The 24,355-nt window shown below is 37.2% G+C and overlaps 1 protein-coding gene, 1 long non-coding RNA gene and 1 other non-coding gene across 6 annotated transcripts; all 3 read left to right on the plus strand.

Moving 5' to 3' along the window:
• Positions 1–1,058: 1,058 nt before the first annotated feature.
• LOC138443449 (uncharacterized) lies at positions 1,059–13,563 on the plus strand. Its single transcript, XR_011258161.1, has 5 exons — positions 1,059–1,118; positions 5,768–5,940; positions 9,019–9,091; positions 10,280–10,390; positions 11,918–13,563. It is a non-coding gene; the product is annotated as an uncharacterized lncRNA (long non-coding RNA).
• On the plus strand, positions 11,485–11,632 carry LOC138444482 (small nucleolar RNA SNORA79). The gene has a single exon (XR_011258506.1). It is a non-coding gene; the product is annotated as a small nucleolar RNA SNORA79 (small nucleolar RNA).
• Positions 13,564–14,471: 908 nt separating the features above from the next.
• Positions 14,472–23,098, plus strand: CCNB1IP1 (cyclin B1 interacting protein 1). 4 transcript variants are annotated; one of them, XM_069595839.1, is made up of 5 exons: positions 14,472–15,770; positions 17,192–17,277; positions 17,379–17,711; positions 19,773–20,106; positions 22,092–23,098. In XM_069595839.1, exons 3-5 carry the CDS (start codon positions 17,415–17,417, stop codon positions 22,292–22,294), a joined length of 834 nt encoding a protein of 277 aa, XP_069451940.1. In that variant the 5' UTR covers positions 14,472–15,770; positions 17,192–17,277; positions 17,379–17,414; the 3' UTR covers positions 22,295–23,098. The 4 variants fall into 4 exon arrangements, with proteins under 4 accessions (XP_069451940.1, XP_069451937.1, XP_069451939.1 ...); XM_069595836.1 differs by lacking the exon at positions 17,192–17,277 and having other exon boundaries at positions 15,659–15,770; XM_069595838.1 differs by lacking the exon at positions 14,472–15,770 and having other exon boundaries at positions 16,404–17,277.
• Positions 23,099–24,355: the final 1,257 nt, after the last annotated feature.

Here is a 24,355-nt window from a genome sequence, read left to right on the forward strand (position 1 = left end):
TGAAGTCGCTCAGTCGTGTTCGACTCTTCGCGACCCCATGGACTGCACCCTACCAAGCTCCTCCGTCCATGGGATTTTCCAGGCAAGAGTACTGGAGTGGGGTGCCATCGCCTTCTCTGAAGAATACTGGACTGGGTTGCAATTCCCTTCTCCAAGGAATCCGCACCCAGCGGTTGAACCCATTGGAAAGTAGTACTTCAGGACTTTATATTGTCACCTTGCTTATTTAACTTATATGCAGAGTACATCATAGGAAATGTCGGGCTGGATGATTCACAACCTGGAATCAAGATTGCTGGGAGAAATACCAACAACCTCAGATATGCAGAAGATACCACTCTAATGGCAGAAAGCCAAGAGGAGCCTGGTAGGCTACAGTCCATGGCGGGGCGGGGGCGGGGCGGGGGCGGGGCGGGGCCGTGTATCAACAATGCTATGAGCTTTACACATATTTAATTCTCACAACAACCCTGTTGTTAGGTAGGTATTATTGGCTGTATTTTACAGTTGAGAAAATTGAACTCTAGAAAAATAAGAGTAATTTATTCAAAGTCGCAGTGTATTGGTTTGCTAGGGCTACCATCACTAAAAACTACAGACTGGATTCCTCAAACAAGAAAAATTTATTTCCTCAAAATTTTGAAGGCTAGAAGCCCAAGATAAAGGTGATGGCAGCATTGGTTTCCCTAAGGCCTTTCTTCTTGGATTGCAGGTGACTGTCTTTTTCCGGTATCTTTCTTACTAAGCTTGTTAACTTGAATATTTCCCTGATGGTAAGTTCTAACTTGAGTAGATCTAGAATACTAACCCAAAAGAATGAAAATTGAAGTAGTCCATCTAAACTAGAATGTGTGTAAATACCTTGAATTAGTCCGTGCTAAGTGTATTAACTCAAAAGGAAGCTTGGTTTAAAAAGTTTAAAAACAGTGAAAGTAGCATCTTTGGTCCTTAAAGAGACAGGTACCTGAAGGGTGTGGGGGTGGGGCAGGTTGCATCTTTCCAGCCTTTTAAGGTAAAGGAGGGAGGGAATCATCATTAGCCAATCAGGCCCTGAGGTCACTTCTCAAAGTCACTTCCCGTCTCTCCACTTTCTCTCTTTTCATTTTGTTGGTGGGCTGGTGAGTGTGCATTTAATCTTGATTCCTAATTGTTTTGAATTTCTCGTCAGTTTGAGCCACTGTATCCTTGTGACAGCCTTAATTTCCAGCTAGCCTTGGAGTGTTTGTGAGCTACTAAGAGATTAATTTCGGCTGTGTGGAAATTGGAGGAAGGCAGTGAAATGATCTGCCTGGCTTCTTTCCACGTGGGCCTCTGCAGGACCCAGTCTGCCTTTTCTGAGACAGGGTGACCTGGGAACAATAGACTCTGCTTCATGTGCATAGTGTTTCTGCAAAATACCTGGATTCATTTTGCTTGGAAGAAAAGGTACTGTTATTTTCTCAATGCTGTTTTGACTTGTGTCTTTTAGTGAGAGGGTAGATCTTGGAAGAGAAGTTTAGACCAGTCAGCTTTAATTCTCCTGGGTCTGCAGGGCTCAGGTATTTACTGGGCGTGTGGGAGCTGCATTGGATGTTGTTTTTGCCCCGGTCTGCTTCCCTGGTGGCTCAGAGTTTAAAGCGTCTGCCTCCAATGCGGGAGACCTGGGTTCGATCCCTGGGTTGGGAAGATCCCCTGGAGAAGGAAATGGCGTTCCACTCCACTATTCTTTCCTGGAGAATCCCATGGATGGAGGAGCCTGGTAGGCTACAGTCCACAGGGTTGCAAAGAGTCGAACATGACTGAGCGACTTCATTTCACTTCACTTCACTTTGCTCAGAGCAGTTCATCTTTCTTGTTGGGAAAGACACTACAAACTCTGAAGTCACATGGTTTTAACAAGCTTCAGGAGGAGCTCCCAGTTTTAATGTCAGCACTGTGGTGATGGTACCCTCAAAAGCTTAGGATGTACTGAAAAAGATGAGGGCCTGAGCTTAGTGCAAGCCTAAATGAAATTCCATCACCACAGTTTACTCCTCCAGTGATCTTAGGTGAGTCAGTGAACGATTCTGAGGCTTAGCTTTTGAAGATCAAAGTATATGAAGTCCAAGCACTAGTGGATGTATAATAAATGTTACATACCTTCTAGAAAATAAGCAATAAATATATTTTGTGTATTATTTTTCTCCTAAAAAGTTTTGCCCAGTGACCTTGAGTATTACACGTTAATATATGAGTTATCTTTACAGGTAGAGGGTGTTGAGCAAGTAAACTTGTATTTTACATTGTTAGGAAAAAAGGAAATGTACTGGGGACTGTAAACATGCAAAATAAAAGAGGAAGACTGAATTCCTCCAAAGCTATTTATTTTAAAAAGTCTTAAAAGTCCCAGATCGTGTCTTGTGAAACAACTAGTTTTTCAGTTAGAGGTTTCGTTGAGGGAGAAAAATTAGTTTTCTATGGAGATATGCTTTATCTTATTTTATATCTATTTTACATAATTTAATCTTAACAGAGTTAAGGAAAGGAAAGGAAAGGAAATCTGAAGCTTAGAGAAGCTGCATAACTTGCCCCAGGTCACAACAATGGAGCTAGGAGTCAAATCTAGCTCTGTCCAACTTCATTATCTTAACCATTAAGCTAAGTTGCCTGCCACTTATTTAAACCTTGCTTGGATCATAATAAACAATGGAAAATTCTGAAAGAGATGGGAATACCAGACCACCTGATCTGCCTCTTGAGAAACCTATATGCAGGTCAGGAAGCAACAGTTAGGACTGGACATGGAACAACAGACTGGTTCCAAATAGGAAAAGGAGTACGTCAAGGCTGCATATTGTCACCCTGCTTATTTAACTTATAGGCAGAGTACATCATGAGAAAGGCTGGGCTGGCAGAAGCACAAGCTAGAATCAAGATTGCCGGGAGAAATATCAATAACCTCAGATATGCAGATGACACCACCCTTATGGCAGAAAGTGAAGAGGAACTAAAAATCCTCTTGATGAAAGTGAAAGAAGAGAGTGAAAAAGTTGGCTTAAAGCTCAACATTCAGGAAACGAAGATCATGGCATCTGGTCCCATCACTTCATGGGAAATAGATGGGGAAACAGTGGAAACAGTGTCAGACTTTACTTTTTTGGGCTCCAAAATCACTGCAGATGGTGATTGCAGCCATGAAATTAAAAAACGCTTACTCCTTGAAAGGAAAGTATGACCAACCTAGATAGCATATTCAAAAGCAGAGACATTACTTTGCCAACAAAGTTCTGTCTAGTCAAGGCTATGGTTTTTCCAGTAGTCATGTATGGATGTGAGAGTTGGACTGTGAAGAAAGCTGAGCGTCAGAGAATTAATGCTTTTGACCTGTGGTGTTGGAGAAGACTTTCTGAGAGTCCCTTGGATTGCAAGGAGATCCAACCAGTCCATCCTAAAGGAGATCAGTCCTTGGTGTTCTTTGAAAGGAATGATGCTAAAGCTGAAACTCCAGTATTTTGGCCACCTCATGTGAAGAGTTGACTCATTGGAAAAGACTCTGATGCTGGGAGGGATTGAGGGAAGGAGGAGAAGGGGATGACAGAGGATGAGATGGCTGGGTGGTATCATCGACTCAATGGACATGAGTCTGAGTGAACTCCGGGAGTTGGTGATGGACAGGGAGGCCTGGCGTGCTGCAATTCATGGGGTCACAAAGAGTTGGACATGACTGAGCAACTGAACTGAACTGAACTGTATACCTATAAAATGGAAAAGATAACATAGTACTTGCGAAATGATTTACTCTAAGGACAGTGCTTTATAAATTTTAAGGCAGAGTTATTATGAAATAGATAAAATATGAAGTTATTCCTTACTGCTGTTTTGACCCAAAGCCCTCAGGTACTGTATTTTTTAATTTCATTTTTATTTTGCTCCACCAGTGATAGGACTAGGATTGGGTAAAATAGTATTCTCTTGGGATGAACTGCATGATTATTCACTGTTTCTGATCTTCCTACTTTTATTTCATATATGCTCTGAGTGGATTCCTCTTGGAGTTCAGTTCAGTCACTCAGTTGTGTCCCACTCTCTGTGATCCCCTGGATTGCAGCATGCCAGGTTTCCCTATCCATCACCAACTCCCAGAGCTTGCTCAAACTCTTGGCCATCGAATTGGAGATGCCATCCAACCATCTCATCCTCTGTCGTCCCTTTCTCCTGCCTTCGATCTTGCCCAGCATCAGGGTCTTTTCTAATGAGTCAGTTCTTCGCATCAGGTGGCCAAAGTATTGGAGCTTCAGCTTCAGTATCAGCCCTTCCAATGAATATTCAGGACTGATTTCCTTTAGGACAGACTGGTTGGATCTCCATGAAGTCCAAGGGACTCTCAAGAGTCTCCTCCAATACCACAGTTCAAAAGCATCAGTTCTTTGGCGCTCAGCTTTCTTTATAGTCAAACTACCACATCCATACATGACACTGGAAAAACCATAGCTTTAACTAGACGGACCTTTGTTGGCAAAGTAATGTCTCTGCTTTTTAATATGTTGTCTAGGTTGATCATAGCTTTTCTTCCAAGGATCAAGCATCTTTTAATTTCATGGCTGCAGTAACCATCTGCATTGATTTTGGAGTCCCAAAAAATAAAGTCTCTAACTGTTTCCACTGTTTCCCCATCTATTTGCCATGAAGTGATGGGACCAGATGCCATGATCTTAGTTTTCTGAATGTTGAGTTTAAGCCAACTTTTTCACTCTCTTCTTTCACTTTCATCAAGAGGCCCTTTAGTTCTTCCTCTCTTTCTGTCATCTGCGTATCTGAGGCTATAGATATTTCTCCTGAGAATCTTGATTCCAGCTTGTGTGTCACCCAGCCTGGCATTTCACATGAGGTACTCTGCATATAAGTTAAATAAGCAGGGTTACAATATACAGCCTTGATGTACTCCTTTTCCTATTTGGAACCACTCTGTTCCATGTCCAGTTCTAACTGTAGCTTCTTGACTTGCATACAGATTTGTCAGGAGGCAGATCAGGTGGTCTGGTATTCTAATCTTTTTAAGAATTTTCCAGTTTGTTGTGATCCACACAGTCAAAGGCTTTGGCATAGTCAATAAAGCAGAAGTAGATATTTTTCTGTAACTCTCTTGCTAATTTGATGATCCAACGGATGTTGGCAATTTGATCTCTGGTTCCTCTGCCTTTTCTAAAACCAGCTTGAACATCTGGAAGCTCACAGTTCATGTACTGTTGAAGCCTGGCTTGGAGAATTTTGAGCATTACTTTGCTAGTGTGTGAGATGAGTGCAATTGTACAATAGTTTGAGCATTCTTTGGTATTGCCTTTCTTAGGGATTGGAATGAAAACTGACCTTTTCCAGTCCTGTGGCCACTGCTGAGTTTTCCGAATTTGCTGGCATATGGAGTGCAGCACTTTAACAGCATCACCTTTTAGGTTTTGAAATAGCTCAAAGGCAAAGGAGAAAAGGAAAGATAGATGTATCTGAATGCAGAGTTCCAAAGAATAGCAAGAAGAGATAAGAAAGCCTTCCTCAGTGATGAATGCAAATAAATAGAGGAAAACAATAGAATGGGAAAGATTAGAGGTCTCTTCGGGAAAATTAGAGATTCCTCCCGCCCTGAGAGTTTAAAACAATCGGAATTTTTAGCTAAAATAACTGACACTAAGTGGGAAATAAAACTTGAGGGTCTGTTCAGCCTTAGAGAGCTGTCGCTAAAAGATGACTCTGCCAAGCAATTAGTTTAGCATTTACTTCATATACAAAGTTTTGTATTGTTTTCCTTTTGCTTCAGGTTGAAGATGGAATCTACTGAGGAAGGAAAGCCTAGGTCTTCAGTACCACATGTGCCAGCCCAGAAGTGGCAGTGTGAAAACCTCGATAACATCTGCAGACCCCTAAAAATGAAGAAGACTTTGATTTGGACATTCTTAGTAGGAATGGTTAAAGGCTAATGGGATCATAGAGGCAAGTACTTGAACTTTGACTAAGATATGACGCCTTAAAGTGTTCTGTTTTACATGTGTAAGTGTCTTTTCTATCCAAAAGAGACAGGAGGTTCCTTGAGTTATCATTGTATCCCGTAGTGTGGGGTACACAGCAGGCACTGAGTAAATTGGAATGGGACTGAGCAAAACTGAGTGATAGTATGATCTTAAAATGGAAGCCTCAGCTCATCAGCATGATCAATTTGTGTTTTGTATCCAGCCTCATGAATCATCTGTTCACATGTAAAATGTAGCTTTTGTCCTTTGAAGAACTTATTTCCACAGGAAGCAAAATGAGTGGGTCATTGATTGCCTATGGGATATTTACAAAATATTTACTTTAGCTCCCTAAGCAACTCAGTAAATGTACAGTGGTCTTCATGTGGTGAAATGACACTTTATGAAGCATAACTAAAATCCTGCACGGAGCATCACACATTGGGAAAGGCATCATGTGCTATACCAGGCAGGCTTTGTGCTATGTGCCACGGAAACAAAGACCAGGCCCTTTGCAATCTGGGTTTTATTTTTGTGAGATAAGCCAAATAGGCAAGGTATACCTTTAAATCTATAATTATTTTTCCCATAAGAAGTACTTGGATGTGGACTTTTGAGGTGGATAATGTTAAAACTCTTACAATAAGAAATGGTAAAATTTTGCAGTGTCTGAATGCTTCCTATGTTCCCTTAGTTAATCTCACATGTTGCTGATATCCAAAACATTAGGAATAATTAAAGCACTATTCAAGTATAGGGCAAGAACAAGTAAAATAACACTTCGATTATATCTCTGAGTTACTTAAAAATTTGTGGTTTATATCAAGCCTTATGAATCATCTGTTCACATATAAAATGTACCTTTTGTTTTTTGAAGAAGTTATGGCCTTTGGAAACAAAATGAGTGGGTCTGTTTCTTTCTGGCCTACTGAACCAGTATGCCATTCTTTTTTTTCCCCCCAGTATGCCATTCTTAATATGTTTTAAAGCAAATTGTCGTTTGCAGTTCTGCTTCTTAGTTCAGGTAGTAAGGGGCATAGTGAAGTGAAAATATGGAATTTTGACAGAACTGGGCTCATATCCCGGGTCTTATTAGCTAAGTGAACTTAGAAAACTTATTTAACTTCTCTGAGCCACAAAATTTCCTTATAAATATGGGAGAAAACTTCTGTTGTAAAGTTTGAAATGATTTCAGTAGTTCTTGACAGATTATAGGTAGGACTTTAAGAATGATAACTACTGCTTCCTTTTTTGTCAGCTTACTTTTAGTCATACCCACTGTTAAAGGCACTGCTCTTCAACAGAACTTGAATGTTGAATATTTGTACTGTCCAGTTCGATAGCCAGCCATATGAGGTTACTGAGCAATTAAAATGTAACTGAGGAATTTAACTTTTAGTTTAGTTTAATTTAAGTTTAGGCTGTAATAGGTGTTAACTATTGGACAATGCAGTTATTCTTTTAGAGATATAATTCATGTGTTATATTAGTCTCAGGTGTATAACATAATGATTCAGTATTTGTATATATTGATATTAGGACATGATTACTACAATACATCTAGTTAAGATCCATCATCACATCTAGTTAAAAATTTTTTCTTCTTGTAATGAGAACTTTCAAGATTACTCTCTTAGCAACCTTCAGATACATAGCAAATACTCTTCTAAGTGCAGTTTTGAGACTCATTCAAGACCTAGTTTTTCTTCATGAAGCCTTCCTTGACCAATGATTCTTCTAAATATAACTTGGCTCTCTCTCCGACTTGTTTGGTACTTACCATGGACATTAATTCTCTCGTGTGTTGTCTTTCTAGCTAGGTTGTATTTGAGATTATGGAGTTTTAAATTTCCCCATTGCTTCATGAAAAGGAACGTGAAAAAAATATAATTGTAATATTGTAGTTAATGATTTTATATGATCATTAAATATAATAGAAAGAAATTTTACTTAGTAATTAAGTGAAGAGTAGGGAATAATATAAAGATTGCTTTCCAGATGAGCTTTGTGTCTAGTCTGTTTCAACTAAACATTCAGATTACACTCAACCTCTGGAAGAACAAATTGAAGCTTCTTTCTTATACTGCCATCTCTTGGCCAACTTGTGCTCCAAATGATGCTAATTCAATTTTGCTACATCAAGGGAAGGTTTTCTTTAGTTTATTGTGATAAACACTTTAACAGAAGTAGAGGTTAAATATAACTGACACTGGCTCAAATGAAAGTGAAACATACTTTGAAAAAAAAAAAAAACTATTTTAGATTGCCTTCTCATTTATCTGACACTTAACCAGTTCTTGAAAGTGAAAAGTCGGTCAGTTGTGTCTGAGTCTGCGACCCCATGGACTGTGAGTTTTCCAGGCCAGAATATTGGAATGGGTAGCCTTTCCCTTCTCCAGGGGATCTTCCCAACCCAGGGATCAAACCCAGGTCTCCCGCATTGCAGGTGGATTCTTTACGAACTGAGCTATCAGGGAAGCCCTATCAGTTCTTAGCTCCTTCCATTTATTTATTTATTTTTTCTTTAAAGGATTTTGTGAACTTAATGATTGTGGTCACCCTGTGGTTACAAGTGTTTTCCGTCATCACATACCCTGTGAACTCGGAGAGATGGCAGTAACTCATACCATTTATGCCCCATCTCCCTGAATTTGTTCCCATGGCTGCCATACTTTGGTTGCAGCCATCAAGGAGCTTCTTCTCTTTGCATACCTATTCTCTGTTTAGACTGTTGACTTTTATTAATGTAATCTTTCAGAGATTGGTTAGACTTACTGTATAGTTTTACCCAAACTTTTAAATTTATACAAATAGCAGAGCTTGTATAGAAGTCTTGTCCTAGTCTGATAATGAGTTTGGGCATTTGACGACATTCTCCAAGTAGATGGGTCCATTTATATTGCTGAATGGAGATTCAAATAAAGAATGAATAGCTTTGTTTGAGTTAATTTTCCTTGAGGCTTTATGGGTGTGACTTGGTGTGGAGTAGGCTGGTGTACATTCAAGTCTTATAGTCATAACCTTTGTGTATTTGTTTATTATTTAATTTTTTATTCTCCAGAGATGCCAGATGCTTGATAGATCCTGTAGTTCAACTTGATTCCTAGAGAGAAGCTGTTCATATGATACCAGAAGTAAGTGTAAACAAAACCTTCATTTTTACCTCATTTGAGTTTCTAACCACCTCGCAAGTTTCGAGATTGAGTTTTCTTAGTGGTTGAAATTTGGTAGTTGAAGGGGCTCAGTGCTGAGAGTTTCCCTGGTTTGGGGATAAGGACCTGGTGATGGTTTGTTCTTCAGCAGTCAGTCATTTGCAGTTTGCTGTGATGAAACACATCCTGAGCCTATGTTTCAGCTGGCTGCCCTGATTGTTTCATTTATTTATTTTTCATTTGACTGCACATGTGGCATGTGGGGTCTTAGTTCCCAGACCAGGGGTTGAGCCCATGCTGCCTGCATTGGTAGAGTGGAGGCTTAACCATTGGCCTGCAGAGAAGTCCTGCTTGCCCTGACTGAACACATGCTCTAAGCAGACTATAGCTAGCGCAAACACTTGGAATTGAATTCTATTTCTTGAAATTCTTACTGGGATCTAGCCCATGATGTTAGGTAATTCTTAAATCTTTGAACTATGAGTTTGCTACTACAATACCTGGTTGAGCTTTGATCTTTTGTTGTATCTCTTTGAGATAGAACTTGGGTCAAGAATCCTTAATCTAAAAATTCAAACACTACAGAAAAAACGCTGATGACTGGTATAATTCTGTTAACCACTTGACTTGACAGTATTAAACGAGTCACTATTTTGTTAGTTTATACATAAGATTAGGAGAACCCCAGAGTTAGTTAAATCAATTTAAAAATCAAGATAATAAAATGCAATACTATGTAATCACTAAAAATTATGATACCAGTTTATCTTTCTTGAAATGGAAGAGTATTTATGATATATTAATTTAAAACAAGTTACAGAGCAACATGCATAATCCTTTTTCTGTTTAAACAGTTTTATGTGCTTATGTTTACTTGAGGAATCATTTGAAAGGATATATTCCAATACCAGGGATTATTGTCTTTAGATTGGGTTCTGTGGATGATCTTGTTAACCAATATTTTCTGACTTTATTACATTCGTCTATAATTTTAAGTTATTTAAAGCAGTCTAGATAGGACAGGCTTGTATTCTTGTACTTGCAAGTTTCAACAGAGAATGGGGCAACATATGAGTTTGAAATATAGGAAATACAAATATTTAAAAGCAATGTTCAAAGTAACATCAGCACTTGAAATAACTTTTTAACTTTCGGTTTTATCTTTTGTAGAAATGAAATTTCAGGAAACTAGACTGGAGTCTCACTTCTTTCCCAGCCCGGAACTCTTGGGAGCTGTAATCCTGGATATACAGTAGATAATAATGGTGTTTTTGTTTTATGGTAAGGCTTATGTTGAAATTGAGAAGCTTTGACATACATATGAATCTGTGAAAACTCAGCTTAGTGACTTCATGGCTAGCTTTTAAGGTGCTACAAATTTTATTTTTTAAAAAGCCAACTGAAAATGTTGAAAGGTGGCATAGCATAGTAGCTATACATGCCTCTGAAGTCAGACTTGGTACAAACCCACTCTCTATCACTTAAGCAGCTATGTAACCCTGGCAAGTTTCTTAATATTTCAATGTCTTAGGGTCTTTATATCTTAGAAGGTGATAATAATAGTACCTAACTCAAAGGAATAATACTTGACTTAGAAGATTAAATTAGATAACAAATGTGTGGGGCTTAGAACATTATTAACATATGCTAAGTGCTAAATAGATGTTAGCTATTTTATCACTGGAGTCCATGTGTATATTTATATTAGACTTTGTACTACCTAGCAATTTCTGACATGCATAATAGTTATGAGCAATTCCTTGTTTTTATTGCTTATGTGCATCTTTCTGGCAGTTGGGCTATGCCTCATTATCTTTATCCTTAGCACACAGAGTCTAATTTGGTTCTGCTACTACTACTACTACTACTAAGTCGCTTCAGTTGTGTCCGACTCTGTGCGACCCCAGAGACGGCAGCCCACCAGGCTCCTCCGTCCCTGGGATTCTCCAGGCAAGAACACTGGAGTGGGTTGCCATTTCCTTCTCCAATGCATGAAAGGAAAAGTGAAAGTGAAGTCGCTTAGCTGTGTCCACTCTTAGCGACCCCATGAACTGCAGTCTACCAGGCTCCTCTGTCCATGGCGAGAGTACTGGAGTGGGTTGCCATTGCCTTCTCCAGTTTGGTTCTAGAGTTAGGCAAAGTACGGTAATAAGGCCTATAGTGTATATCCCAATATCATTGTTTCAATAGCATTTTCTTAATTAATCTTCTTTTTGACACTAATTTATTTATCATCTAATTCCTCTTTTTGTCTGTCTACTAGCTGGACCAGTTGATATTTAATGGTTCTTATAGTTCTCGACTGACCCTTAAAAAATTTAGAAGTGATAGTGATATTTCTTAAAACATTTATTGAAGTGACTGGAGATAATCTTTGATGGCTGTTCCTCTCACTGCTTGGAGCCTTAAGTAGTGGGATTTTAGTCCATCATATAGCTAAACTGACTTGTCTTCACTCAGGGCACTATGGGGATGGGTTGGCTGTCCGTTAGTGCCTTCTGATTTTTGCGGAGTCAAACAATTGTGAAGCAGGTGGTGACTCTAGATTAAGAATTATACTTGGGATTAAAAAACTCCATTAATTCTAAAACATGAGGATCTAATATATAGAGAACACCCTGATTGCAACAGATTTGAATAGCACTGATCTAACACTATGAGAGGAAGCACTCTAGTTAGTTGATTCTAGGAGTTATTAAAACATAACCTGAAGTCATTCATGTTTAAATTTTAAGTGGTTTACTCAATTTTCTATTGAGTAGTTATTCACTTTTCAGGGAAATGTTAAAAATATCTTTTTCTCTGCAGCATGAAGGTGGATGATTCTTCAAATTAAACGTGGACACTGACTTTTCTCACCAGAAATGGTTTATAAGAATCAACTTGCAAAAATTTAACAAGCAGTAAAAGAGTAAAATATTTTCTTCTATCATTGTTTGATTCTTTGCTAGATTGTAAACTCCATGAAAGCAGGATAACTTGCTTATCTACAATGCCTGACCCAGAATAGATACTCAAGAAATACTTGAAGTTAATGAAAATCTCTGGAGAATTTTTTTTTTTTTTGAATCTCTGGAAATGATAACCATTTTAATGGCATTTCAACAAGACTACATGGAATACTTGGGACTTAAATTTTGACTTGATAAACTACCTGGATAGCAATGAGTCTGAATAATAACTTCTCTTATAATATGAAACCTATTCTTTAGAAACCTATAATATGAAACCTATTCTTCTGTTAAAGCAAATATAAATATCAAATTAGATTTAGAGTAGATGATGCTGTCTTAGATTCAAACATAATAGGAAGATTATTATTTCTGAAGCTCTTAGAGAAATGTGGCATATAATATAGCCAGTAAGTACTTATAATATCTAAACAAGATCAAAATCAAATTTCATGGTAAAATTCCAGTTAAATGGTATATGATAATGAATGCACAAATTGTGCTGTCAGAGTTTATCCAGACTTTTTATGTTAGGAAGAATGGATTAAAGATCTGTAAATTGAAAGCAAAACTTCAAGCCTATATAAAAGCAAAGAATATGGCACTGTGACATTGGATTAGCCATAAGGCAAAAGAAAAGACTGATAACTTTGTATACACTAAAATTCAAACTTTGTTTGCATGCCATGTAACTGACAAAGGCTCCATTTAAATTAAGAAGATGATCAAAGGATATGAATGGGCAATTCATAGATGAGGATCCCTGAGTAGTCACATGAAAAGATGCTTAATCTAACTACTAATAAAATAACTGTACATTAAAACAACACTGAGATTCCATTTCACTGCCATCAGATGGGCAAAAATTGAAACAGAACAGACGAACTCTGACACTTAAACATGTTGTCAAGGCTGGAGTTGCTGGTTGCAGTGAAATTAATTTATTACTTTGGAGACGGTTTGGCAACATCATTTTTTTGGAAGATGATTATACCCAATCTTTGGGCATTCTTAAGGAGTTCTTGACATGTGTACTCAAGGAAATGGGCACAGAAAGTTTATTGCAGTAAAATATTTTTAGTTGTAAAAGCCTGGAACCAATGTCCATTAGAGGAATGAATAAATAAATTGTGGTTTGTAGAATTTGGCTGTTAAAAATGAATTAATATAAGGTATGTGTATTAACTTTACACCTAAAAAAAAAAAAAGACTTAAAAATGGCCAACTGATATGTATTGTGTAAGATTTAGTAGTTTGAGAATATGAAAACAAAGTTTGATATATATACATGTTAAAAACCTGTATGAGAATGATAAACCCCCAAATCCTGGCTTGTTTACCTCTGGAGAGGTAAAAGAAAAATGGATTGAATATCTGTTAACTTGTTACCTCATTAAAAAACATCAAACTTGAGAAAAGTTTGGGTTTATTAGATTGAGTGATGGTCATTCTCCACATTTTTTATGTTTAATATTTAATAATAAAAACCTGTCTTTTTTAGCATTTTGTTTATTTATTCATTTAACATCAAAAACATTTTGTATTGGGGTACAGCCGATTAACAATGTTGTGGTAGTTTCAGGTGAACAGTGAAGGGACTCAGCCATAAATATACATGTATCCATTCTCCCCCAAACTCCCTCCCATACAGACTGGCACATAACATTAAACAGAGTTCCATGTGCTATACAATTGATCTTTGTTGGTTATCCATTTAAAATGTAGCACTGTGTGCATGATCTTCCTAAAGTCCATAACTATCCCTTCCTCCCAGGAACCATAAGTTTGAAAAACCAATATTTTAAAATGCTCTTTTTGGTGGTTAGGTCTCTGTATCCTAGCCTTGATTGATTTCAGTGGTTTCATCCTCAGGAGCACCTTAGAAATGAGCCACGGAAGGGTTTTTCTATGCCATGAGAGAACAGGACGCAATCCACCAAGAAACAGGTTAAGTCAATTCCTGGTATTCCAGACTAGTGGGATATTATATTAAGACTTTGTAGCTCCCCCCACTTTTTCCTATCTGGCAAAACATATCCCTGTTGTTCCCTGTCGCCCCCGACCCCCTGCACCAAATGTATGTGTGTGTAGGTATATCTATCTGTATATATACATATACACACACACACACAATTCATATAGGTTTTTAGTCAAATGGGTTGGAAATTGGAAACTGACTTTAAAAATGGCGTGAGTTACACCAAGCTTTGGGGAAACAGTGAAGCTGAAGAAGCAGGAAGGGATCATATTGTAGCACAAAGGTGACTTGGCTAGAATCACAAAGTTAGGTACTGGTCAAATGTAAATGTTTTGTGTTTTATAACTTGACATGAGAGTGTACCTTTTTATTGTACTCTAATATTTTCTACATTTGGCATAGTTAAAACCAGAAAATGCACAAAAGGCTCAGATAACCAAAACATGTTAGGGATTACATGGTTTACATATGAAGCCCTTATTTTCTTCAAACCCATTTTGTAACTCTAGATTGAATTTCCATTTTGAACTCTCAGAAGACATTTTAGGAAGTGTATACAAAGGCCAAGATGACCTTGATTACTGTGAACCAGTTACAGATAGACAAAAAACTAGAGAAAGTTGTTTAATCAGGGTAGGTTTTTGTCTGAAGGAGAAAGGTTTAGTATCTAGATTCACAACCTATAAGGGGTTTTCAGGGCTTAGTGTCTTCGTTGTGTTGCTGAATTATTGGATTGTTTGTTTCTAATTCATACTAGTGTCACATCTTCAGGAAAGGTGGCTACAAAATAGGCTTATATTCTGAGGACCCCTGGAGCTCTCAGCTTAATTTCTAATATGAATTCTAATAGACTCATAGATTGAGCAGAAAGTCATACTGTAAGTACAGAAGAGAAAATGTAATAGGTAAAAGTATTAGGATAAAATGGGTGCAAACATTTAAACAATTAATAATCCAAGCAGGCCCAGGAATGTACGCAGGCAGATGATCTCAGAAAAGCTGTGACACCTAACCCTATTGCTTAAGAGCTGTAATGAACTTTCATATGCAGATTCTAAATCGAGTTCTTTATATAGAGGATGTGAAAAACTGGAAAGATGTCTATCTCAAGACGGATTAAAAAACGGCAGAAAATATAACAGAGATGGTAGGTGTCAAATTATAGATATCACACAATTTGGGGGACTTTCCTGAAATACAAAGTCTTGTTGACCAGCCAGTACTCCCTAAAATTTCCCAGGACAAACACCTGCATGGACTCACTCCTGTTGTTAGCTTCTCAACTGTCCCCACTCTGTTCTGACCTCAAATGTTAGGCTGAGGACAGCTAGGAGAGACGGGCTTGGTGGGCTACAGTCCATGCGGGTTACAAAGAGACACGACTAGCATGTAACTAACAGCTTGAGCCAGTCGAGGGCTGAAAACGGCACACAATGACAGTATCTGCGAGGCTCCCAAGTGGGACACCTAGACCAGGCTCAGTCAGATTCGCTCAAAGATTCGCGCGCCTGGGGGTGCAACGCCCATAGTCTAGGTGCCAAAGGCCTCGGGTCCCAGGATCCTGAGCCGCGTGACTCGGCGCCCACCACCCGGCAGGCTCTGGGGCGACCCCGCGCATGCGCCCCAAGACGTAGTGGCGACGCCAGTGGAGAATCCTCGCTTGTCGTCGTCGTCGTCGTGGTGGAGTTAAGGAAGCAACGGTGTTTTCCCGCGCTTTTCTTGGGAGTCTCAGGTTAGATTTTTTTTTTTTTAATTTGTATTAATCTTGTTAGTATTTTCTTTTGAGAGCGCTGCTAGTTTGAAGTTTCCGTGAGTCTAATCTTCAAAACTTGGTCCTCGCTAAATTGGACAGCTCACTAAATTGACTCTTTCCCCGACCTTGTGGAAAATTTTGAACTAGCTGTACCTCTCCGCTCTGCCTGGTGCAGATCTCCTGGAGAAAGGAATGGCCACCCACTCAAGTATTCTTGTCTGGGAAATCCCGTGGACAGAGGAGCTTGGCGGTTGCAAAGAGTCGGACAAGACTGAGCAACTAACATTGGCTCTGCCTGGTAAGGGACTCAGATTCCAAACTGTTCCCAGCTCTTCTGCTTCCCGTCTGCACTCTATCCTGCCGGAGGGACACAGGCCTTGTAACTGCGGCCGCCGGGTACCTGTGGAGACTCCTTCAGCAGGGACATTTGGGGTAAAAAGTGTCGGAGCATCCTTGTCCTACCCCTGTGACCCAGGCAACTGTCTTGACAGAATTTATCTGTTTCTAAATGTGACCATCTTCCCTTGGTGTGTAATTGGTGTGTCACTGTTATTTTATTAGTGACACTATAATTTTATATGTTAGCCGCTCAGTCGTGTCTGACTCTGCAACCCCTTGGACAGTAGCCCACCCGGCTCCTGTGTCTGTGGAATTCCCCAGGCAAGAATGCTGGAGTGGGTAGCCATTCCCTTTTCCAGGGGATCTTCCCCACCCAGGGTCAAACGCAGGTCTCCTGCATTGCAGGCAGATTCTTTACTGTCTGAGGCACAAGAGAAGACCAATTTTATACAATAATGACTAATTTTGATGTGTTCAGGATATTGTTGCCTAGTTTGGATTAAACTCCAGTGACAGTAGACACTATATTGAAAAATAATGGAATAGAAGCATAGCATTGAATAGTATTTACATTAATAGGTGAGTTGTTTAATTGGTGATAAAGTTTGCTTTTATATACATTTTTCAGGCTTTATAATGTCAACTACTTGAATGAATTAAATTAGTTTCTATTTAATAGTATAGGTTACTACTAGTCTTTTAGTCAAGGCAACACAGTTAAACAATCTGAGGAATCTCAGAATATATGAAAACCTAAAAATGTAACTTAAAATACTTTGCATTAAAAAATGGCTAAAATTAGTGCCTGGACTTTTTATATCTGCCAAGTGTGGAAGTGATACTAAAATATTCTAGCAAACTATGAGGGTAATACATTTGGATTTTTGTTTAGGTATTGAGAAGTGGCAAAAAGCACGAATTTAATTTTTATCTGTACTTTGTAAATATTCCTAAACCTTTTTTTTTTTGCATGAACATATTATTTTTAACTTATAAGTGAGATGTGGAACTACCTTTGTCTTTAACTTTTTCCTTAAAAATTTTTTTCATGGCCTTAGCAGTGGTTTGCAAAAAGAAGGAGCACAATATTGTTGGGTGGCTGAAATCAATATTATATATTGATTGTAATACGAAAGCATAATAAAAGGTATATTATTTTGCCTTAGTAAAATAAAAACATGTTTCGTTTATTTTAATTTATTTATTTAATTTTACTGCAAATTGACTTTTTCATTTATCCTTTTTTAGGATTATTTTCAGTATCTGGAGACTTTATTATCTATTATGTCTTTGTGTGAAGACATGCTGCTTTGTAATTATCGCAAGTGTCGTGTCAAACTCTCTGGTTATGCATGGGTCACTGCCTGCTCTCATATATTCTGTGATCAGCATGGTAGTGGTGAGTTTAGTCGTTCACCAGCTATCTGCCCTGCCTGCAACAGTACTCTTTCTGGAAAGCTAGATATTGTCCGCACAGAACTCAGTCCATCAGAAGAATATAAAGCCATGGTATTAGCGGGACTTCGACCAGAGATTGTGTTGGACATCAGCTCCCGAGCGCTGGCCTTCTGGACATACCAGGTTAGTGCTTAGGCTAGTTTTTCTGGAGAGTATGTTTTGAGGTGTATGTGAGTGCTCCTAAAATTTTTCCTTCACTGTGTTTGTATTTGTTTTTTAATAAATGTATGGAAAAATGTTCTTTTTAATTTTCTTTTTTGCAAAAGTAATATGTTTAGTGTTGAAAATCCAAAAGGAAGAAAATACAAATAATCCATAATTTCATCACTCAGAGATAACCACTCTTGATACTTGTTTGTATATTACTAGATTTTCCTGTGTATAAATATATGCTTATATATATTTTTGTCTATACAAACATAGGATAATACCACAGATACCATTTTTGTGGCCAGGTAAATTGACAATAGATTATGCCTGTTATGACTATTTTATTAAATATTTAAAAATTAGCCATTCTATAATCATAATTTTAATGGTTATAATGTATCATAATTTATTTCCAAGTTATTAAAATGCTGGGATGAGTACTATTTTCATTAAATTCATATCCTAATTTTTTGCTAACTTTAAATACCTGAAAGTGAAACATTTCAAAGTTTTAAAAATTGTAGTATTAAAAGTTGCCTTCCAGTTAGATTATGTCAGTTTGTGTTCCCTTAAGAAATGGAGGAGAGTGCTTGTTCACCATACTTTCTGCTTGCCAATTAGATATGGTTACAGTAGAATCTCATTGCTCTCTAAATATGCATTTGTTGGATGACCTTTAGATGAATACATTTTCCTGTATTTTAAGTATATTTTTCTTTTATTGTCTGTTTTATGTCAGTTGCTGTAGTTTTCCCCCCACTGATTTATAAGAATTCTCTCTATACATATACTTAACTCAGATGTTGCGAGAATTTTTTTTCACTTTTGTTAGACTTCATTAGTTTTTTTGACATACAGAGGTTTAAAATTTTTGTGTTTGATGAAATCATAATTTTAATGATTGAATTATATCATAAATTGTAGGTTATTTAAAAAAATGCTATAATGAGCATTCTTATCTTCAAATTCATATCCTTATTTCCTTTTTTGATTTTTGCCTTTGGCTTCTTTTTAGAAAGGCTTATCTGTGGAGAACTTTAATCAGGTCCTTGAGTATAATAGTGTTATATATGCAATTATAATAATGCTTCTAGAATGTCTGTCATCTGTCATGTAAATATTTTCATTATATTTTTCTAGGTAAAATATTCCTTTTATATGCTCCTATATCATCTTATGCTTACTTTGTTGTATTATTTATACTATATTATAATTACTTATATATTTGCTCATCTTTTCTAGTTAGGAGAGTTCTTTAGGTCATGTTTGATTCCTGTGTATCTTTGGGTCCTCAGTGGCCATCATAGTTATTGGTCTTAAGTGTCAGTAAATACTTACTGACTGAAATGAATAGACAGTATATCTTAAAGTAGATCCCAGTTTGGGGGGTAGTATTGATTGAACATGAACATGTGGTATTATTGTAAAGTCTATCCTTAAAGTCATTGTGACCTTAGTATTTTGCTGGCTGTTGCCCAGAGACTGCTCTTAGTCATTTGCCTGTTGGGCTTTCCAACTTGGTCTCTTGCTTCCACAAATCCAGCAAGAGAGAGAGAGTATGCTAGTAAGAGAAACTATATTCTTATGTAATGTACTGATGAAGCGATATCCTGTCCTTTTTCCTGTAATCTAGTCACAGGTCCTGTTTAGATCAAGAGGAGGATATAAGTGTCAGAAGGCAGGGATAATTGGGGACTGTTTTATAATATGTTCTCCACATTATGGATTACTTGAAACATAGTGTTAGATTTCTTGGAAACCTTTGGTCTACATGTCACTTGTTGAGGTTAAACAAATATTCACATTTTTTGTTGGTGTAATGGTCATGCTTTGAGAGTATTCCTCCAGTTTTTTTTCTTTGCATTTAGTGACATAATTATTCTTTTGTACATCCTAATTTCTTCTTAATCTGGTTCTAAAATTTAAAGTAATAATATTCCGGTATGTGTGTCTTTCTTTTCTTTCTGTGTTTGTAAACAGTTAAAATAAACAACTTTGCATTTATTACCTTAAATCTTTTCTCTCTTGGGACAGGTACACCAGGAGCGTCTCTATCAAGAATACAATTTCAGCAAGGCAGAGGGCCATCTGAAACAGATGGAGAAGATATATACTCAGCAAATACAGAGCAAGGATGTAGAATTGACCTCTATGAAAGGGGAGGTCACCTCCATGAAGAAAGTGCTAGAAGAATATAAGAAAAAGTTCAGTGACATTTCTGAGAAACTTATGGAGCGAAATCGCCAGTATCAAAAGCTCCAAGGCCTCTATGATAGCCTTAGGCTACGAAATATTACTATTGCTAACCAAGATAGTACTCTTGAACCATCTATGATTGCACAGTCTGGTGTTTTTGGCTTCCCATTAGGTAAGAAAGGACATGTAATATCCAGTATCAGTTCTTTAAATTAAATTAGTGATGTTTCACACTGTGCCCTGCATAGTTCCATGCAGTTAGTGGAGACTCCAGAGGCCTAGAGTGGTAGTATTAGTGGTAGGCTCTAGGTTCTTCATCTGTGTCTCGATTAGCACATCCTTACTTTTATCTGTTTTATTTGCTTACATTTTTATTTACATCTTCAATTTATTTGAACAGAGTAAATAATTCCAAAATTAAAGCTGGCAAATTTCCACTTCAAATGAAAAGCTATTTAGTTGCAGTAATAATAATAATATTAGCTGCCAATTATTAATTCCTTACTAAGTATTAGAAACTATTATAATTTCACATGTATTTGTGTCATTTATAAAACTTTATGAGGTAGGTGTTTATTTTCATGCCTATATTACAGATGAGAAAGCTGAGGAACAGAGAGGTTAAGTAATTTGGTCAAGGTCACAGAGCTATCTTCAGAGCCATACTCTTTTAATTATATACTATCCTGTGAGAAGACCATGTTTTAGTTTCTTTCACATGACAATACTGATTGCACAGTTCTTAAGTTATTATTGGTTGTTCTTCTGTTTATTCATCCATAAATTTATCAAATATTTATCAAGCATGTTTCATGTGCCAGACTGCTGGAAAAAATTTTGGGCAATGGGGATGTAAGGATTATCCAGATAGGATTTCTGCCTCCTGGAAATATACAGTTTAGCTTTTTCTACTTGGCAGATGGCAGTGAATCTCTTCCTGAGTTCTCTCCTTTATACCACTCTTGATATGACAGAATCTAATAGTTTTTACTATGCTATTAATATACTTTTTTGACACACAAAAAAGTGAAAATTCTTGAGATGAACTTTTATTTGAGCTGGATTTTTATAAAACCTCTTTTTTTTGAATTTTATTGTTGAGGAGAAGATGATATCCTAGAAAAGGCATGAAGTAGTGAGATGAAGAATATCAGATAGAACTGAAACAAAAATAAGTTTCAACTTAGCTTTCAGTTAATCATATGATTTAGTCAATCAAAATATTATTGTATATGGGCATTATATATATTCTTATTTTTTCCTTGTGACTATCCACATTTATTTCAGTTTCTTCCATTTTTACCAGTTCTTACCTGTTCCTTTTTTTGCACACACATATCTTTTCCTTTCACCTCTTGCCACCATTGTTGGCTTGAAGTAGATATAGTCAGCATTCTCCTTTAGTTATATAACTAAAGCCAAGGATGGGTTCAGTGAAAGTGAAAGTCGCTCAGTTGTGTCCGACTCTTGGCAACTCCATGGACTATACAGTTCATGGAATTATCTAGGCTAGAATACTGGAGTGGGTAGCCAGCCTTTCCCTTCTCCAGGGGGTCTTCCCAATCCAGGGATTGAATCCAGGTCTCCTGCATTGCGGGCGGATTCTTTACCAGCTAAGCCTCAAGGGAAGCCCCAGTGGAAGCTGTTAAATGTTTATTATATCAGATCTATTGTATAATTTTTCTTGAGGGTGTGCTAATTAATCTTGGGACATGAATATGTGCCAGGTTTTCATGGTAGTCATATATTTTCCAGAGTGCTTACGGAAATTGTAAAAAAGAAATTTGTTCTTAAAGAAGCTGGGACAAAAGACATACACACGCATACACACACACATGAATATATATGCTATTTCTTGGATGTAGATTAATAGATAATGAATAAAATCATGATACTGTAGATTCTAGCTCGACAAAAGTATTTCACTGTGTTAAATTACTTTTGGTGGTGAGGTAATGGCTATCACTGGAAACTGCACACAGAAGAAGGTTATATGTGTATATACTGTGGTAAGGGGAGGGGGCCATCTTTTCTTTATCCAAGGTTTATGTTTTACGCATGTCGTAAGTGTTGAGTTCTGTTAAAATATTATTGAATGACTTTGTTTTTTGATCCAAGGAAATAGATACTTAAGTTCTTCCCGTATTTTTCTTCTAGGGAACAACTCCAGGTTTCCTTTGGACAGTACACCAGTTCGAAATCGGGGTGTTGGAGATGGAGATTTTCAGTTCAGACCATTTTTTGTGGGTTCTCCCACAGCACCTGAACCTGCCAACAGCTTTTTTAGTTTTGCCTCCCCAAATAATGAATTAGAGCAGCAGCCAGTCTCTAGCAGGGCCTTTAAAGTAAAAAGAATTTAGTTGACCTCACACAGTTTTCTCTGTTCTCTTTCAGTGATTTCACTTAGTAAATAATCTTTGTTTTATATAGGAGTCACCAGCCTTTTGTGTTTGTACTGAGTCTTCAAAAGTGTCTTCACATTTCCAACTTACAGGAGATTAAGTGGCAGTGGGTGGGGGGTGGCTTCAGGTTTCCTTTTCATTTTCTTTTATTTGAGGCATAAGCATTTTAAACTCAATTTTAGGGTGAACTGTTGAGTTTTCACTGGTAGCAAAAAGCTTGCAATATTTTGGGGTATTTGTAGATCACCGTTTGTTTATGTTTGAGCCATTTCTGGCTGAGCCATATGTTTAAGTATACTGTATAAGCACCTCTGTTTTATGTTACATGTCAGTTTGGGTTCTGGTGTATATATGTTTCTTTACATTTTTTTTTGTTGTTGTCACATTTGACAGTATGTTTATGTGAAAATTTTGGTTTCAGGAACTAGTGAGTGAGCCTGTAGCTTGTTATTTGGGAGCATACATTTATTTGTATATACTTAATGTATTTGCCCATGTATGAACTTGTTTGGAGGTATCATATCATTGAATGAAGGTACAGTTTGATGCATGTATGTTTAGTTCCTATTTCTGTTTAAGAGTAATTCACATTGATAAAGCTATGTTGAAAGCTAACTTTTTGGCATTTAAGATAAAATTACTTCTTTTTTGCTAGCTGTTTCCCTGGATCTACTTATTTAGGAATGCACTTCTACTGCAGAAAACTTGCCAATATGTTGTTGATCTCAAGATTATAGTAATTAAAATACTTATAATGATTTATTCCTTGTTTTTCTTTATTAAATAGTGGTCATTTATGACTACTATCACAGTAAAATATAGAACCAATAAAGAAATTTTAGGATACTTTCAGTAACTTTACATCCTATTAGAGGTAAGACTTGAAATCATACTGGTTGAGGAGCCAGAACATCAAGGTTCTAGTTATTTTTTTTCCCCATATATTAGTTGTACAAGTTTAAGTTTAAACTTTTGGTGCCTTTGTTTCTATGTCTGTGATGTAAGGGGTTGAATTAAATTATCCTTACAGCCTTTTCTAATTCTTAGATTTTGTGATTTATTGTTACTGGCTTGGGAAGAACTGCCATGGAATTACCTAAATTCCAAGTTCCATTGTTTTTTAGGTAGTAAAAGTCATAATAAAATCATTTGAGTGTATTTTATATTTAGTCATTGTAGAAAGGCAAGTAAATACCCTTGCTTTACCTAATTTAATAGCAACCAAGTAACATTTTCTTCTTTAAGGGTATAGAATATCAAATCTCTTAAAAAATAAATTTTATAGTTCAGTTCAGTCGCTCAGTCGTGTCCGACTCTTTGCGACCCCATGAATCGCAGCACGCCAGGTCTCCCTGTCCATCGCCAACTATAGTACCCCAAAGTTAAAATGGTATCTGAGAAAGAGGATGAAAAAATCTTTACTTAAAAGCTCAAAAACACCCCTTTCTATTTCATTGCTAATTACACAGATTTTATAGGTTGAAGGGTTTTTTCTTCCCTATGAAGTTTTAAAATTTGTTGAAAAGTGATGTGAAGAAATAATTTTTGTACATTCATGATTTCTGTCCTGAACCTTTGCTTCCTTTGTTAGATTCACAGAATCAATTTGAAGTATAAGTAAGCTATAATTAAAACTAAAGAAAAACTCTGGTGGACTATTACATGCTGCTGCTGCTGCTAAATCGCTTCAGTCGTGTCTGACTCGGTGCAACCCCATAGACGGCAGCCCACCAGGCTCCCCCATCCCTGGGATTCTCCAGGCAAGAACACTGGAATGGGTTGCCATTTCCTTCTCCAATGCATGAAAGTGAAAAGTGAAAGTGAAGTCGCCCAGTCGTGTCTGACTCTTAGCGACCCCATGGACTGCAGCCTATCAGGCTCCTCCATCCATGGGATTTTCCAGGCAAGAGTACTGGAGTGGGGTGCCATTGCCTTCTCCCTATTACATGCTACTTTTAAAAGATTGCATTCTACTTTATTTTTTTAAAAAAATTATTTATTTTAATTGGAGGCTAATTA

This window comes from Ovis canadensis, chromosome 7, assembly GCF_042477335.2.
Source record: "Ovis canadensis isolate MfBH-ARS-UI-01 breed Bighorn chromosome 7, ARS-UI_OviCan_v2, whole genome shotgun sequence".
Lineage (NCBI taxonomy): Eukaryota > Metazoa > Chordata > Mammalia > Artiodactyla > Bovidae > Ovis > Ovis canadensis.